The sequence below is a fragment of the Castanea sativa genome, chromosome 5 (assembly GCF_040712315.1).
Source record: "Castanea sativa cultivar Marrone di Chiusa Pesio chromosome 5, ASM4071231v1".
Classification (NCBI taxonomy): Eukaryota; Viridiplantae; Streptophyta; class Magnoliopsida; order Fagales; family Fagaceae; genus Castanea; species Castanea sativa.
In genome coordinates, this window is record NC_134017.1 from 69,970,105 (window position 1) to 69,989,399 (window position 19,295).

Below are 19,295 nucleotides of genomic sequence, written 5' to 3' on the forward strand. Positions count from 1 at the left end.
TATACAAAAAAAAAAAAAAAATTAGAGAGGTTCTTGGCAAGGAAGGGTGTTCTTTCTGTTGGAGCTTTGGGATTGAACACTTTGTGCAGAGGTTTTTCTAGTCATACGACACTTGTTGGGCTGTTGTATTTAGGAGGAGACAAGTCAGAGAAGGTCTGCACCGGTTACAAAATTTAGTCAACCAAGGGCTTGAATCTCCTTAAAGAGAGCAAGTGTCGCACCTCAGTCCAAATAGTGTTGTGTAATTTCTCTTTTTAAATTAATAAATTTTAGAAATATTATTCAATTTCTCCTTCTGTTATTCTGTTATTTTCATTATCATTGTGTTTGCACCAAAAATAAATATGTGGCTAGGAGTGGTGGAGTGGGAAAGTGAATTGGTAAAGGAGTAATAAGTTAGTGACTTGTCTAGTCATCTAACTTTGGGGTTTTTTTTTTTTTTAAATTTAAATTTTCTTGAATAAATAAATAGTTAAAGTTATACTATTATTTATACAAACTAAAAGATAAAGCTTAAATACTAAGTAGTTTATTCTTTGTCAACCATTATTGACAAGAAAAGAAAGGTGGTATGGAAAAAAAAAAGCTTTTTTTTTAATATTTTAATTATATTAATTATGATGTCATCGGTTCAACAATCGGGTCAACCTCGGTCGAACCATAAAACTGGCAATCAGTCTCTTTTTCAATTCTTTGTCTGGTCTGGTTTTTAAAACCATGGTATGACATACAAAATTCCCTTAAGGTTCTCTTATGATAAATAAATAAATAAATAAAATTAATATATATTATTTGTACCATTGGTATGAAATATTCATTCAGTTTCATGAATATTGACAAAAGTTTTAAGCTTCTTGTGAAAGTGTTCAAAATGAATATATAACTACAACATGATTATGTCAACAACACATTTTATTTATCGATCTTGAACCATTCTAATAGTAAAATTGTTATCAGAGCATTTTCTTTGCCTGTGTTGAGAGGACTTGGTATCTAAGGCAATCTGTCTTTCAATAAATGCTGGTTGCTTTGGATGAGGCAGATCAACAATCTCACCTTTAAGCATGGAAATAACAACAAACACAATCGGCCTATCTTTGGCGAATTCTTGCACACACAACAGGCCAACATGTATGCATCTTAAAATCTCCATTTCGAAGCATGGTTCATATATGATTGGGTCTATTAAGGCTACAATGTTGCTTGCATTCCACAATTTCCATGCCTAGAAACATGAAAAAATTATTGAAATTCTTAGCATCAATTTTGAAACTTATAACATGCATTGGAGGTATAAAAAAAAAATAAGGCAATGAGATAAAGATGACATACAAATTCTAGAAGACTCATGGACTCCTCATCATGATAAAAACTAGAGATTCTTCTTCCACTTAGTATCTCTAGTAACAACATCCCAAAGCTGAAGACATCTGATTTCTCTAAAAATCGTCCTTCCATTGCATATTCAAGAGACATATAGCCACTAAATTTCAATAAAAAAAAACACATTCAAATCTTGTCATCATATATTAGCACTAGTATCTAATTAAATTGACCAAAACCAAAGGTACTTACTAAGTTCCAACGACCGTACTGGTATTGGCCTGGTCTTCATTACTTCTAAAAATCTTGGCCATTCCAAAATTTGATATTTTTGGGTTTAGCTCTTTATCCAATAAGATGTTACCTGCCTTTAAATTCCTATGAATAATCCTTAATCTAGAATCCTGATGAAGGTAGAGTAGACCTTGACCAATTCCTTCAATAATGTTGAACCGTTTTCTCCAATCTAGCCGTTTTTCTTTGTGTGGATCTATAAAGTTTAAACAAAAAGAAATAAAAGAAAGAAACTCACAAGGTAAGTGAACATATAGTTTGCATTTTCCAAATGAATTCCTGTGGTAAAGTCATAAGAAAATTAGAAAAGTCTGTTTCAAGTGAAGTATCACAACAAAGAATATTGTTCCATAGTCCACAAAATCATATTACACTGTGTTTCTGGTAGAAAAGTTAACAATGTATTGTATTTCTAATATAAGAAAGGGTATCAAAATTAACTGATCAAATAGGAATGCATCCAAACTTTTGTTTGGCATGTATTCATAGACCAGCATTTTTTCCTCTCCTTCAACACAGCAACCAAGGAGCTGAACAAGATTCCGGTGTTGAAGTTTGGAAATTACCACCACCTCATTCATAAATTCTTGTAACCCTTGTCCAGAGGCTTTAGAAAGTCTTTTTACTGCTACCTCTTTTCCATCTAACCATGTTCCCTATAAGCAATCATCAGATGATTAATTAGATATTCAAATTATTAGAGAGGAAACCTTTAGTAAAACATGTAGCATTTTAATATTATATAATCAAATTGAATAATTATAATAACATAAATGTAAAACTATGAGAGTTAATATGTAAGATAAGAAGTTAATAAAATGTTATTCTACATTAAAAATGTGAGAACCTCTTTTATTGTTTTTTAAATGGAAATTAATCGGCTGAAAGATATTAGAGCAGATATTGAGTCAAATACATGAGGAACTATCCATTACCCTGTATACGGGACCAAATCCACCCTGCCCAAGCTTGTCAGATAAATGGAAGTTGTTTGTTGCCTTAGCCAGCTTCTCAACATTGAATAGCGCGCGGTAGCTCCTGGACTTTGACTTGGGCCAGGTTGTCACTGTCAAAATTTTGTTGTGCTTCCCCTATGTTGAAAAATAAGATCTCCATCGCTTTCTTTTTCCTTGCTATTGTTCACTATAGTAGTAAGTAATGTAATATGTATAGCAGCATTTCCTAGTCCACTGAGCTAATTTAATTTAAGTGTGAATATAATTACCTTTTTGTTTTGCCATCCACCTCCACCGTAAAAACGTGCGGATGGAAATGAAAATTGCTCCTATGATCACACTGATTGTGACAACTTTTTTCACATCTCCCACTTTATCTGTAAATCAGAAGGGTAAAAAAAAGTAAAACACTTGTTCAAACAAAACAGATTGCAAAACGGTGTTAAATAAATAGTCTTTCTATAACAATTTCATTATCATAGGGAGCTGGGTTGTAATGGGAGTTCGGTTGAAGTTGTGAGACTAAATAACCTTGCAACTGGACCTGAAGTGGATAATTTTCACAAAAACCAAAACAACTCACCAAGTTCTGAGTAGGCCACACGAACGTGTGTGACTGTGTGTTGAGAGTTTTTTTTTTTTGATAGGTTAAGAGTTTTTATTCAACCATCAAAAGAATATTAATTCTACTCAGCAATGTTAAAAAGAAAGTTCATAGTTTACAAATAATGGGATAATTTTTTCAACCAATATAAATTAAAGAATAATATATATATATATATATATATTTATATATATATAGGGGTCCTCCTAACAAAAATTCTGGCCCTGTTACTGGAACCACATAAATCATTACCTATATAATTTTTTATTTTCTTTTTCCATTTCTGTATTATATAAACTCAATTTTATTGGCTGCCCACAACAAATGGCAGAGCCTCGAGTTGAGCTTCTATAACTATATATAGTAGTATTAGGTAGATTAGACATTAGATTAAATTAGATTTTAATTTTTTGTTGAAAGATTTGAAGAAGATTTCGAATAATTAAGATATATTGTGAAATTCAAATTTACTTTTATAAATCTCAATTATTTATCTATTTATTCATTGTGAATGGATAGATTGGCTTGGCTTGATGTGATGTATGAAGAGGCCAGACCATGTGTGCCATGTTTCATCATTGAAGAAATCTCCAGATGTTGCAACCATTGCTGCAGCCTGCAAGTTTCTTTGATCATGTCACTCTCCCTTCACATTCGTGGTCCATGAGATGATAACAGATGATGAGAAGGTGACTAGGTCTAACCTGGGTTGCACCGACACACCATTTTTGGCATCGTGTCGGTGTCCGACACGTATCGGACACTGGAACCGGTACGATTCGCCGGACTCCGGTGTCCAAGCAGTGTCTCTTTTTTTTTTTTTTTTTTCCCGACGCAGCGCCGACGCGGCTCCGACGCAGCGCCAACACGTCCGACACGCCAAGAGTGAAAAAAAAGAGAGAGAGAGAAGAAAATCATAGATTGGTGATCGGCGCTGCCGCTGCGGTGCCCTGTCCATCGCCGCTACCGTGCCCTCTGCCCGCAGCCGCTCCGCTGCCGTTGCCCTCTGTCCATCGCCAGAGCTAGATCGGGCCGATCGGCGAGCGCCATTGACGTCGCCGATGTGCCCTGTCCCTTCCGATCTCTCTCTCTCTCTCTCTCTCTCGGCGTGGACGTCAGATCCGATCTCTTTTCTTTAAGCTTCTTCTCTGTTTTTATTTTTTATTTATTTTTTTATAGATATTTGGCCGTTTGGTAATAGGTGAGTGGGTTACTTATAAACACTCACTTATTATCAGGACAACGTGAAATTTTTTTTTTTTTTTTAATCCCACTCACTTATTATAATTTTATTAATTTATTAAAGTTAAACTTAAATATTGATTGAAAATGAATATTGTAGCTTTTGAATGTAGCCTATTTAAATTTTTGGTTTGTACTCTAAACATTTTGTGTATTATTGTACTATTTTGAGTGTTAGTTTACTTATTTGTAGTTCTTACATAATTTAAATTCTAGACATAAACATATTTTATGTCTAAAAATATTTAAAAATATGCCTAAATATAAAATTTAATTAATTATTTAATTGCCGTGTCCACGCCGAGTCGTGTCCTTGTTTTTCAAAAATTGCCGTATCGCCGTATCAGTGTCCGTGTCGTGTCCGTGCATCATTGGGTCTGACACAAATTTTTTCAAGCGGACCTAGGTCTGTGAGGATCAACAATATCACCATTTTGTTGATTAGTTGGTGTGGACTCACGTTTGGGACATCAATCTAAACGTTCTTTGAATTGATGAGAGCCACTGCAACCACAATTGGATTTGAAATTTTTTTTTTGAATAAGGCAGTTTTCATGCTCTCAGATGGGATATCGAAAAACTCTTGGTGTTATATTTAAAAACTGAATGGAAGCCCAACAATGACATCAAAAGAGAGAGATGTTTCTCGAGCTTGAGTGGAGTGTACTGTTGCTTCATAGGTTGGTTCAAAACCATCTGGAATGAGGTGGATAGGATACTCTTCATCACAGGTGTTCCTGCTATTGCAAGGTTGACAGCAATGGAGTTTATTTTTACAAAAAATTATGAGAGAGAGATTTCCTCTCTTGGTTGTCCAATGTTGATGCTTGAATTGTAAGACTTAAAGAAAGATTGAGATGCATAGCATTTCTCCATCGATACCCACAATGAATATTATTTGTATAAAATGAACTTCCACTTATATTATATATGTACGACATACAAAATTCCCTTAAGGTTCTCTTATGAAAAAAAAAAAAAAAAAAAATTGATGCACATTATTTGTACCAATGGTATGAAATATTCATTCAGTTTCATGAATATTGACAAAAGTTTTTTAAGATTCTTGTGAAAGTATTCAAAATGAATATATAGCTACAACATGATTGTGTCAACAAAACATGTTATTTATCGACCTTGGATCATTGTAATAGTAACATTGTTATCAGAGCATTTTCTGTCTTTGTTGAGAGGACTTGGTATCTAAGGCAATCTGTCTTTCAATAAATGCTGGTTGCTTTGGATGAAGCAGATCAACAATCTCACTTTTAAGCATGGAAATAACAACAGACACAATTGGTCTATCTTTGGCAAATTCTTGCACACACAGCAGGCCAACATGTATGCATCTTAAAATCTCCATTTCAAAGCATGGTTCATTTTATGATTGGGTCTATTAAGGCTACAATGTTGCTTGCATTCCACAATTTCCATGCCTAAAAACATGAAAAAATTATTGAAATTCTTAGCATCAATATTGAAACTTACAAGAAATGGGCAAGCGTTGGAGGTATAAAAAAAAAAAGGCAATGAGATAAAGATGACTTACAAATCCTAGAAGACTCAAGGACTCTTCATCATGATAAAAACTATAGTTTCTTCTTCCACTTAGTATCTCTAGTAACAACACCCCAAAACTGAAGACGTCTGATTTCTCTGAAAATCGCCCTTTCATTGCATATTTAGGAGACATATAACCACTAAATTTCAACAAAAAAACACATTCAAATCTTGTCATCATATATTAGCACTAGTATCTAATTAAATTGGCCAAAACCAAAGGTACTTACTAAGTTCCAACGACCCTATTGGTATTGGCCTAGTCTTCATTACTTCTAAAAATCTTGGCCATTCCAAAATCTGATATTTTTGGATTTAGCTCTTTATCCAATAAGATGTTACCTGCCTTTAAATCCTTATGAATAATTCTTAATCTAGAATCTCGATGAAGGTAGAGTAGACCTCGACCAATTCCTTCAATAATGTTAAACCGTTTTCTCCAATCTAGTAGTTTTTCTTTGTGTGGATCTATAAAGTTTAAACAAAAAGAAATAAGAGAAAGAAACTCACAAGGTAAGTGAACATATAGTTTGCATTTTGCAAATGAAGTTCATGTGGTGAAGTCATAAGAAAATTAGAAAAGTCTGTTTCAAGTGAAGTATCACAACAAAGAATATTGTTCCATAGTCTACAAAATCATATTACACTGACTGTGTTTCTGGCAGAAAAGTTAACAATGTATTGTTTTAAAATATAAGAAAGGATATCAAAATTAACTGACCGAATAGGAATGCATCCAAACTTTTGTTTGGCATGTATTCTTAGACCAACATTTTTTCCTCTCCTTCAACACAGCAACCAAGGAGCCGAAGAAGATTTTGATGTTGAAGTTTGGAAATTACCACCACCTCATTCATAAATTCTTGTAACCCTTGTCCAGAGGCTTTAGAAAGTCTTTTTACTGCTACCTCTTGTCCGTCTGACAATGCTCCCTGTAAACAAACATCAGATGGTTAATTATATATTCAAATTATTAGACAAGAAAAATTTAGTAAAACATGTAGCATTTTAATATTATATAATCAAATTGAATAATTATAATAACATAAATGTAAAACTATGAGAGTTAATATGTAAGATAAGAAGTTAATAAAATGTTATTTCTACATTAAAAATGTGAGAACCTCTTTTATTGTTTTTAAATGGAAATTAATCGGCTGAAAGATATTAGAGCAGATATTGAGTCAAATACATGAGGAACTATCCATTACCCTGTATACGGGACCAAATCCACCCTGCCCAAGCTTGTTAGATAAATGGAAGTTGTTTGTTGCCTTAGCCAGCTTCTCAACATTGAATAGCGGTAGCTCTTGGACTTTGACTTGGGCCAGGTTGTCACTGTCAAAATTTTGTTGTGCTTCCCCTCTGTTGAAAAATAAGATCTCCATCGCTTTCTTTTTCCTTGCTATTGTTCACTATAGTAGTAAGTAATGTAATATATATAGCAGCATTTCCTAGTCCACTGAGCTAATTTAATTTAAGTGTGAATATAATTACCTTTTTGTTTTGCCATCCACCTCCACCGTAAAAACGTGCAGATGGAAATGAAAATTGCTCCTATGATCACACTGATTGTGACAACTTTTTTCACATCTCCCACTTTATCTGTAAATCAGAAGGGTGAAAAAAAAGTATAACACTTGTTCAAACAAAACAGATTGCAACACGGTGTTAAATAAAGTCTTTTTACAACAATTTCATTATCATGGGGAGCTGGGTTGTAATGGGAGTTCGGTTGAAGTTGTGAGACTAAATAACCTTGCAACTGGACCTGAAGTGGATAATTTTCACAAAAAACAGAACAACTCACCAAGTTCTGGGTAGGCCACACGAACGTGTGTGAGAGTGTGTTAAGAGTTTTTTTTTTTTTTTTTTATAGGTTAAGAGTTTTAATTCAACCATCAAAAGAATATTAATTCTACTCAGCAATGTTAAAAAGAGAGTTCATAGTTTACAAATAATGGGATAATTTTTTCAACCATTATAAATTAAAGAATAATATATATATATATATATATATATATATATATATATATATATATATATATATATATATATATATATAGGGGTCCTCCTAACAAAAATTCTGGCCCTGTTACTGGAACCACATAAATCATTACCTATATAATTTTTTATTTTCTTTTTCCATTTCTATATTATATAAACTCAATTTTATTGGCTGCCCACAACAAATAATTATCAAGACCTCAGCTATCTATCAAGTTTCAATACAAACAAAAAATAGATTACTAAAATATTATTTTCCTTTTCTTTTGTTTGTTCAAATAGATTTTTTGTTACAAGGATTTCATTACCTTGTGACCAGTGGCAGGCTGGTAGCTCAATCATTAGGCCAATTAAATGGGCTAAAGCCCCAAATACAAATAATAATAATAATAACAACAACAACAACAACAATAATGACCGCCCACCTGGAAAATTAAAAAAAAAAAAAAAAAAATAGACAAACAAAAAAACATTAAGGTCATTCTATTGGTCGATAGAATGCATTTTCTATCTCTCTTATGGTGCAAAAATTTTTATTCAATGGAAATTATTTTTTCTTCAAATGTTGTGCACCTTGTTAATGTTTTAATCTATTTATAGAAGTTTAAGAGTGTAAAAATTTTCAATCTCTCAAATAAATGGAGAAGTGGAAGATGAACAAAATCTTTGAGAAATTGCACTTTACCACCCTAAACTATACCTCATGTTATACTTTGCACTCTAAACTTTTTGAATGCACATTTTGCATTTTAAACTATGACTCATGTTACACTTTGCACCCTGCCGTTAAGTTTGTTGTTAACTTGGATGAAAATTCAATTAGGGTGCAAAGTGTAATAAGGAGTATAATTTAAGATGGTGAAGTGTAATTTATCTTTTGTTTTTAAACTATTGAGAAGATGGGCAAATAGGTCTTTTCACGTGATGTCATATTTTTCCACTCAAGTTAACAGCAAACTTAGGGTCCGTTTGGATACTGCTGATTTTGCTAAAAACTGAAAACTGAAAACACTGTAACAAATAATTTTAAAACGCCAGCTTATTATTTTTGGGGCCGATTACTGTAGCTTAGCTGAAAAGCACGCGTTTTAGCTTCTTTTTTTCTTTTTCTTTTTTCTTCTATTCACTCTTCTCCCACCTCACATTTGTGTCTTTGAGAAGAGAACTCCACGCCCACCAGAGAAATCCATGACAAAGATCTCTTGGTCCGACACCGACAAAGAGCTTAGAAGAGAAATCCACAAGGAAGACAACCTAGTCCGACGCCAACGAAGATTGGGTTCCCTCTAGTGTACTCTTCGATATGCACAAGGTGGAGCTTCCTTTCTCTTTCTCCCATGGAGTTTGGTCTTATGAAGATCTAACGTTTTAGTTTCTTGATTTGGGAAATCGGTGGTGGTGGATGGGTTGATTGGAGGTGGGTTTGATGGATTGATAGGTAGTAGGTTTGATGGGTTTGATTTGGGAACTCGGTGGGGTTTGATGGGTTGATCAGTGCTAGGCTTGATGGGTTTGATATGGGAACTCAGTGGTACTGGGTGAGGTTGATATTGTTGATTGGTTTGATTTGCGTTTGATGGGTTGATCTGTTTGATTTTTTTTTTTTTTTTTTCATATGGGTTTGATCAGTTTAATCTCAAATTGGTGGCTTCTTAGATTCAGTGTTTTGATCTTCTGTTTTGATGGGTTTGCTAGGTCTCAAGAACATGAATAGTCATGTTCTTCCAAAGCGAATACTTCCAAAACAGTTTTGGTTTCACTACTTTGCTGGGTTCCAGATTGCTGGTAAGAACACAAAGAACACAAAAAAACAGCTACGTATTTTGGGCATTTTTGTTCCAAGTACTGTAGCCGTGGGTCCCACAGAGTGAAAACGTGAAACGCAACAAATGTGACATCCAAACTGACACTTAACATTAGAGGCAAAGTGTAACAAGGGCCATACTTTAGAGTGCAAAAAGTGCATTTAAAGAATTTAAAGTACGAAGTGTAACATAATGTATAGTTTAGGGTGGTAAAGTATAATTTCTCCCAAAATCTTTCCTTCTTAATTTCTCTATCAAAATTAAAATATGAATTAATAGCTTTCCAAACAAATTCATTACAGAAATCCAACATCAGCAAGAGAGTCTGCTCTCCTTTCATCTTTATTTAAGAGGTGTTTGGGAGAGTAGTTTGAGTTATATTGTTTGGATATTTTTGATATACGTGTAGGTGAAAATGTATGTGAAAATGTGTGTAATGTCATTTAAAATGTATAAAAATGTGTTAAAACTATGCTGCCAAAAATCACCTTAATTTTGAAAATTTAAAATCTAGAAAATGATAACAAAACTAACTTACCAAGTTCTGAATAGGCAACACGAATGTAAAGATCAACTCCGCGGCTGGAAAATTTCTATATGTCAATTAAGCTTCTAGTCCATGACATACAACCAGTGCCACTATCATATGCATAAGCTATACAAGAACAATTCTCTAAACACTGTTGTCTGCAATAGTCTTCACTTTTAGTAGATGAACCTCCAAAATTTTCATGAGCAGGTGATGAATCTGCAAAGTCTGGCACCTTCATCCTCTTCAGTTTTAAAAGCCCATCCATTTTGACGGCTTCAATGCTACTGTTCACCACCGCACACTGTGACAACGGTGTCCTCCTCACACATCCACTAGTCCAATTTCCTCTGTTCCATTCTTTTGTGTTCTTTGGCTCAAACCCAGGTAAACAACTGCAAATTGGCGAACTTTGTGAATTACAGCTTCCAAATGCCCCACACATACCATAAACATCACACTCACTCTTCACAGCATTCCACAAGATCCCCCAATCGTCCTTCTCATAATCCCAATATCTTGCCGCTATATCTCCTTCTGTAGTAATGACGTAATGAAACAAAGAATTGCTTACATAAGAACAACTGAAATAATATGTTCCATTTTCATCCTCTGTGAGACAAAATCCGTCATGATATATAGAATTCATTTCTGGTTTTTCAATAGAGCTCCTGGAGTTCCACGGGCCAATGCGCCAAAATGGGCTACCGTCTTTCCAAATGAATAGTTGAACAAGACTTTGAGGTTGAAGATCAGAGGAGAAGCTTCCAATGGATGGATCAGAAGGGCTTTTCCATGATGAAAATTGCACTTTCTCACCTGTTCTTACATTAGTACTAAATTTCATCCCTTGCAAGAGTGTATCAGAAGGATGTTGGAAACTCACCCATACGATTGTCCCTGTAGTGCTTTCTCGCAAGACTAAGTTCCCCGAATCTAAGAGCTGGGCACTTGAATTGGCAACAGAGTTTGTAACATTTGATGACCAAAGAATCTCCTTTTGTCCAGCTAATATCACAAGATTTCCGTCCTCAGATATAGTAAGAACCCCAGAAGAATCCTTGAGGGGTTTTTCTTTGTTAGCTACCCATTGGGCAGGTAGAACAAACTTTTTATTATACCATATTCCGAGGTAGCGGTTGGTAGAATTTACAGGGCTGAAGAATCCCAGTTTGAAAGCACTCCCATTGGAGATTATGTAGTCAGAGTCTCTGATGGGTTGAAAAGATGTAATGGTGTCTAAGGCTGAACCAGAATCTAAACAAAGGCAACATAGCAAGAGTACAAGAGCTGGCATGCTTGTATTTCGAACAGGTCCCATAACTTGTTCAATGCTCCTGGCTTGTGTGGTTTTATGAGGATATGGATATCCCGATCATCTATTTAAACCAATATAGATGGCTAACCGAACATGGTGGGTAGGAAGACCTTTAATAGGACCCAATGAAAACGGGCACGCTAGAGATTTTGACTCCACGAGACAACAAAGCTGAACAAACGAACAGGTTTCCTAATGTTGATTTTGGATGACCAGCGCAGTCATTGCTTCTTTTCCCTAGTTCCCACATATATCGTACAAAGATTCTGGTTTGTGAGAATCACGATTGTGAATGCGAGGAGCAATTACTGTTTTATTTGCCTTTTTTCCCATACATTTCTTTGAAATCTCTCGCAAGACCTTTATTGACGGAAAGGTACTTGATATTGACTAAAACGTGAAACATTTGCATCATATGGAGAGTCTGTTGCAGAATTGCCCCAAGGTGAAAGTTAGAGAGTTTTTTAACCTTTCATTTTTTTTTTTTTTTAATCTTTTTAAACTCTCTCGCTCTCTTTTTATTCAAATCCGGGATTACATATATATCATGATTTTGTATTAAAGTCATAATAGCCATAGATTCTAATTAGCTCAGATAGTAAAATTTCTTGTCATTAAATAAGAGATATAGAGTTCGAACCCACCTCACTCTAACTTATGCATGCAGAGTGAGGCCAATATCAACAAGATACTGGATTCTTAAAAAGAAATATATTCATTAAAGGTCTGTTTGGATACTGCTTATTTTGTTGAAAATTGAAAACTTATTGCTAAATACACTATAGTAAAATTATTTTTATAAAGCAAAACACTGTTCATGCGTTTTTGTGCTTTGACTGATCCATGAATAGTGCCATAAGACCAGCCAAAAAAATGCAAACGCAACTTAAACGCTAGGCAAACACACACTAAATGAGTGTAACTAAAATAAGAATGTTAAGATAGATAAGTAAAAATACACCAAAAATAGGATTCAAAATGAAGAAATCCGCTTAAAGATAAGTGAAGCCCCTCACTTGAGATGGTTTAGTTATGTTCGAAGGAGAGCGATTAATGCACTGATAAGAAAGAATGAGTTGATCCAAGTTGATGGCATAAAAAAATTGTTGCTATGGTCCTTTCCTACTTGCACTGCAGTTTACTTTGTGTGGCAACTGTTTTTATACATACATAACTGTTCTTGTTGAGGGCAAAGATTTACACACATAATTGCAGACAGCATCCTGGGTTTGAATTCTAGGAGATGCACGTATAATTTTAAGCTGCTTCTGAATCAGTCTCATTGAGCGATTATGAGCATGCCCATATTTGTCCCAACAGGCAATGAATTAAGCAAGAACCAGAGAGAGCAAGCTAACATGTGCCTCACTTGGTACTGCAATCATGGACATATACAGGAACCGAGGAAGCGGAACCTTTCATTCACTCGTTCTCAGAATACATGTAAACTTCTTTGTCTCACATCTCAAGAGATGTTTGGATATTTTAATTTGAATCTGATGAGTGTTCTGGAAAAGAAACAAAGAGACTCATGACATTATAATAACTATAGTCCATGGTCTGCAGATTATGCTGGCCAATTTACAAGGGATGGTTACAATAAAATTGGTACAGACTCCAACCACAATGTCAAGAACCAGACTAATTGGTACAGACTCCAACCATAATGTCAAGAACCAGACTAATTGCAATGTCTTTCGAAAGAGGTTACTTAAACCCCAATGTCTTCTAAAACAGGTTGTTACTTAAACCCCGATATCAAACGCTTGTACGTTGCTTGAGCAGGTTTAAGCCCCATGTTCAACATTTCATCATGAAATTTCATGGCTTTTCTGAGTTCCTTTCCGCGACAAAGCCCACGAATCACAATCGTAAAACTTTCACTGCTCACCAAATTCTTCCCTCTCATAAGATCAAATACCCTGACTGCTTCTTCAATCCTCCTTGCTCTGAAAAGTCTATTGAGAAGCACATTATAAGTTGCTATATCCAAACTCACATTCAATCTTTCCATCTTAATATGCAATGCAATAGCTGAATCAATACGTCTGCTGGAGCAATAACGCCTCACCAACAAGCAACAACAAGAAGAATCCAGTAATAACCCTTTATCAAAAATTACATCCACCAATTCCTCTGCCTCTTTCCACCTACCTTTACTACATTGTGATGCTACAAATTTAGACAATTCCTTTGAACAAGTACTGCACCCTTTTCTTATGACATCCCTTAACAATTCACAACCTTCCTCCAACTGATCTTCCATACAAAGAACATTTAGAAAGGCCTGATAACTCTTATCATTCACTGTAATACCCCTTTCTGAGACCAAACGATATACTGAAATTGCCTCCTTTACTCTCTCTTCCTTAGACAATGCCCTTAACATACATCCATAAGTGGCATCCTGTAATCTAATCTTCTCAGCACAAGCTCTCTTATAGAACATCTCTGCTGCAAAAGTCTTGCCCAAGTCACTAAGCTTCTGAACTATTAAATCATATTCTGATAAAGGAGTCTTTGGAAGCAGCTCCTTCTCCACCATAATGCTCATTATCTTCTCAATGACTTCAACATTCTCATATTTACATGCCCCATCAAGAATTGAGCTATAAGTACTAAAACCTGGATCAATTTTTCTTTCACACATCTGATTCAAGGTAGCAAATGCAGCTCCAAAATCCCCACTTTTACCATAACAATCAATAACAAGATTATAAATAACAGAATTATAAATACCCAAATCTAACAATCTAAAAATTGTCTCAAATTTTCCATTTTTACACAAAATCTGAGCAACCAGTGACCACAAAGACCGGTCCAGCAAAACCCCACAACGAATTATCGCACCATAACAACACCAAGCAAGTTTAATCTCATTTTTTCGCAATAAAGCATCAAGCAGTGCATTGCAGGCACAAACTGAAGGTGTAAAGCCATGAACTTTCATTTCCCTAAACACTTCTAACCCCTCAACAAACAAACCCTTTTGAGAATACCATTCAAGAACAAAGCTTAACACATTAGACTGAGAATCTCTACCTCTACAAACTCGAATCAGACACTGTATAAGCACTGATGCAGGGTGGGACTGAATCAGAGAATCCAAGAGGGTCTTCACGGGTTGGACAAGACCCGAACTAAGCGAGAGTTGAATGACTTGGCAGTGAGAGTTGAGATCTGGTTGAAACCCGACATTTGATTTGGCCCAATTGAAGAAGCTGAGAGAGATTTGGGGGTTGCTCTGAGTTCTGTGGAGGATTTGGAGGAAGAGAGATGGGGTTAGTCTGGAGAGATTGAGGTCTTGGAGAAGAGGGACCCAGTTGTGCCTTTGTAAGAGAATAGATGAGATTTGGGAGGCAAGCTGGTTTTGTTTGATTTGGGTTCTCCAAGTGAGAGAAGTTGAAGAAGTCGAAAATGGTTTGAGGAGGAGAGGGTGAGATCTGTGAAGAAGCATTTGAGTTCTCACTACTTTGGTCTGTTCTGCTTCAAATGGTTTTAGGAAGTGTCATGTTTTTAAGGTAGTTTGGATAATTGGTTGGGCTAGTTGGTTAGCCCAGGCTCACATCTTGCACTTTAGTGGTTGTCCAACCCATCCGATGTTGGCCCACTCAAAAAGGTTCAACCTCTCTTTTATTTTTATTTTTCGTATACATGTTTTTGAAATGAAAGACATAAAAGATATAACTTTTATTAAGATTAAGAAAAATTGGCTACATTTGCCAGAATTACAAATTGAAATTTTGAAACAGCATCTTCCATCCATACATAAAGGTCTGGTTCCACATCATGTTGTCTATTCATTTCAAAAAACAAAACAATACAAAAAATACCCATCATATTGTTTGTTGGTCAAATACATGAATTAGATCTTAAGATTATTTTTTTTAGTCCTCTTGTTACAAAAAATATTCTCTCATACTACATCGCAAACATTTGACTTTGACGACTAGTTTAATGGCCTAATCTCGTGACCTTACTACATTTTCAAACTTGAACTCAAGGAATAGCACAAATGCAAAACTGAGAAATGAGACAAACACCCAAACCCGTGCGCAAAAGACCAAACACGATAAGTTCAAAAAAAAAAAAGACCAAACACGACATCCGAGAAACCATTACCCCTATTATGAGAACTACTAGTAACGGTTATATATTTGGAATCTTGGCCTTGATGGAGGTAATTATGCTCCTTAAAAATTGACAAAATCAAGGAAAATTTCATTAGGGAATGTATATATAGTGTATGTTCAGATAGATCTGAAATTTGATTTTAGCTGTGTTCAATGTTTTTCCGTGCGTCCCATGCACTGTTCAAGGGACTCGTAAGTACGAATTTTAGCAACTTTTTTTTTAAAACTAAGTCTCACGGCACTATTCACACATTTAAAAATTATTTTGCTACAGTATTTTTAATTTTCAGTTTTCAGTAATAAGCGGTATCCAAATAAACTCATAAAAATATATCCAAATTTGGAATAGGTACTAAAAAAAATATTATCTCAATTTCGTTTAATTGATCCACCAAAATACACCACTAACTTAAGCATCAAAACGATTAGGCTGATGCCACATTGATACTCATACCCCTTTGAGCTAATCTCTTCTAACTTTTGTAGACATTCACTTAACCAGTCAACTATCTAATCAACTAATTCATCACCTCTACTTGTTTTGTATATGATCACTCGTAGATAGTAAAGTTGGAAGGCTTTTCATTTTGGATACATTAGAAGTTTCATAGAACATAGGTGCAAGATTTACGCGAAAACAAAAGATGTGTATAGTGTTAGGTTCTAAGACCTTAGGGACTAATGTATTAGAATTTCAATGTGAATTGTGTTGGCAAACCATGATAAAAACATAGAGTCTAGGTTTAGGCTTGCTCAAAGTATGTTTTGTTGTAAAGTTGGAATTGAGTGATTGCAAAAATTATTGGTCACATTCTACAAGGCTCAATCGATCGAAAATTAAATTCGATTGATCGAGATTCGTGCAGTTGTTTTTTTTTAGCAGAATTTCCAACTCAGCCCAAGCCCGTTTGACGTGTAGGGTTTTATGTGTTATGTCTCATATAAAAAGAAAAACCTTAGCTACGTTTTAGAAACTTTTGACATGTTGTGTGTTTAAATCTCTTGTGAGCTCTAGGGGTGTTTACCTTCATACATACTTAGGGTTATTAAGATCATGATTGATGTCAAGAGTTTATCATTTCAGTTGCTGCACAATAAACATTCAAGAAGATCAAGATCCACAAGTAGGAGAACTTATGTTTACAGTGGATCAAAGAAAGAAGAAATCCATAGACTTGGAGCTGTCACGTGGTCTTGGTAGTAAGTTTTCTACTCGAGGTAATAATAGGTTGTTAGTGATCTAAGTTTTATTGTACAAACTTCAATTCTTTCATAATGGATCTGTTTTACCTTGAGAATAGCTTGGTTAAATCCTCCTTAGGTTTTTTACCGGTTTGGTTTTCCTGGATCATCAGATCTTTGTATTCTTTATATTTCCGCACTATATTTGTTTTACATATTGTGATTCAACCTAGTGTTAATTAACAAACTTGTTAATCAACTTGAGATAATATTAGGTTAATCATACTATGTTAAGGGGTCTAAATCTCTACAAGTGGTATCAGAGCTATGAGTTAGACCTACCCAAGACAAACAAATCTAAATCAATGGCTCTCGAGCTAGTTGATGATGTTGATAGTAATGGATTTGATGATGAACTCTCTTCTACTGAGATTGCATATCTTGCCAAGAACTTAAGAAACTTTCTTAGAAATAAAAACAAAAGGGCAAAAGGTAAAAACAATGTTGAACCTAGGAATTTTAAGAGGAATGAACCCACTGAAGTGAACAATACTAATAAATCTAAAGAGAAAGTAGGTCAACCCTCTAGTAATTCTTTGGGACAACAATGTTTTGGTTGTCAAGGGTATGGTCATGTGAAATCAGAATGTCCTACATTCTTGAGATCAAAGGGTAAGGATGGCTGTAACCCTTAGTGATGATGAAGTTTCTGATCACAAATCTGGTAGTGATGAAAATGGAAACTTCATTGCTTTCACAGCTACAACTATAGTTGATGAAAGTGTTGTGGTTGAAGAAAACCCTTCTAATGGGGAACTCTATGAATATGCTGATTTGCAAGAAGTTTACAATAAGCCATGCAAAGTTACTGTAAAAGATGCAATAAATATTGATAAAGGTTTAAAGAAAATTACTTCTCTTGAACCTGATAAGAAAGATTTGTTGTTAAAATTGCTTGATGCTAGCACTTTAATTGATAAAGTGAAGACTGAGAACATGGTGTTGATTGAAAAGATTAAGAAATTGGAACTAGAATTATATGTTACTAAAGAACAAACTAATAGGCTTGCTAGTTCTAAATTTGATCACATGTTAAGTATTTAGAAGTCTCCTTTAGACAAAAATGGTATAGATTTTATAGAAAGTATCTCAATGTCTAAAACTCATTCCACAAATTTTGTTCCTTCTTCTGAACCTCCCAAGAGTGAAAGTGTCAAACTTAGAGCTGACCACGGGTCGGTCCAGGTCGAGTTTGGACTCAACCCATACTCTACCCGCTCAGGTCAGGTGGGAGAGAATCAGATCTGTAACCGACTGCCTATCACCATGGGTCGAGTCGGATTGGAGTCTGAAAAACGATCGGTAACTTCGGTTGAAACTGACGAACGGTGGCGACAAGTGGAGGAGAATGGAATGTCATCAGATCTGGTTGGAGGAGAGCGAAACGTCACAGATCTAAACCTAAACATCACTGGATCTAACCCAAAGTTACCGATCTGAGTTTAAACGTCACTGATCCAAGCTTAAACGTCACTGATCTGAGCGATTTTTTGAAAAATATTGCCAGATCTGAGCCAAAATCTTCGGATCTAAGTAGATCTGAGAAAAATCCTCGTCGGATCTAAGCGAATCATCGCCGGATTTGAACGAAGCAGGGTTCATATGAAGTGGTGGTCAGGTGGGTCGGGTGGCTGTGGTTTTAGAGGGTTAAGACTCACTGTCGACTACCAGAGTCGTTGGATTAGGCAGTAAGCGGATTAGTCCGAGGGGGTTTTTTAGTTTGGTCGGGTAAACGGGTTACATGGACACCACTAGTCAAACTAGTAGAAGTTACACCACCTCTAAGGAATATTAGAGTTGATCTTAAAGAGACCAAGCCTAAGAATCCTAATCTACCTAATGATAAGATGCATGATAGACTGGTGTGGGTTTGTCATTTTTGTGGAAAGACTGGACATATTCGTCCAAACTGTTTCAAGTTGCAAGCTGCCAAGCTTGCCAATAAGCCAAAAGTACTTGTGCCTCAAGCACAAGATTCTATGGTACTTATTGGTGAATTGGTAAAGGCTTTGAACCTTTATACCGATCTTGAAATTGTTCAGAATTCTCATGTGAATAATAACTCCAATGCTAGAGTTGCATCTAAAAAGTTTTGGATGCAAAAGGCTTAATCTAATTGAGTCATTCTGACATAGTCTCTGTGCTTCATCTCTAAATTCCTAGTAACCATTTTTTCTTTTGCTATTTTTTTTTTCCTTTTTGCCTTTAGGAATTGCATTGCATAACATTCATGCATTTCATGATAGGTTGTTTTTGTTTTTCCAAAAAAAAAAAGGGGGAAA

At 35.2% G+C, this 19,295-nt stretch overlaps 1 protein-coding gene and 1 pseudogene across 1 annotated transcript; both read right to left on the bottom strand.

The window, feature by feature from the left end:
- Window positions 1-916: 916 nt before the first annotated feature.
- On the bottom strand, window positions 917-11,641 carry LOC142633464 (G-type lectin S-receptor-like serine/threonine-protein kinase At1g11300; annotated as a pseudogene).
- Window positions 11,642-13,076: 1,435 nt separating this feature from the next.
- On the bottom strand, window positions 13,077-15,147 carry LOC142633860 (pentatricopeptide repeat-containing protein At4g21170). Its single transcript, XM_075808112.1, has one exon. It carries the CDS (start codon window positions 15,093-15,095, stop codon window positions 13,380-13,382), a length of 1,716 nt encoding a protein of 571 aa, XP_075664227.1. The 5' UTR covers window positions 15,096-15,147; the 3' UTR covers window positions 13,077-13,379.
- Window positions 15,148-19,295: the final 4,148 nt, after the last annotated feature.

What these genes read in the sequence shown, in the direction of transcription:
- LOC142633860 (XM_075808112.1), bottom strand. Translation starts at nt 15,095, where the DNA reads ATGCTTCTTCACAGATCTCACCCTCTCCTCCTCAAACCATTTTCGACT.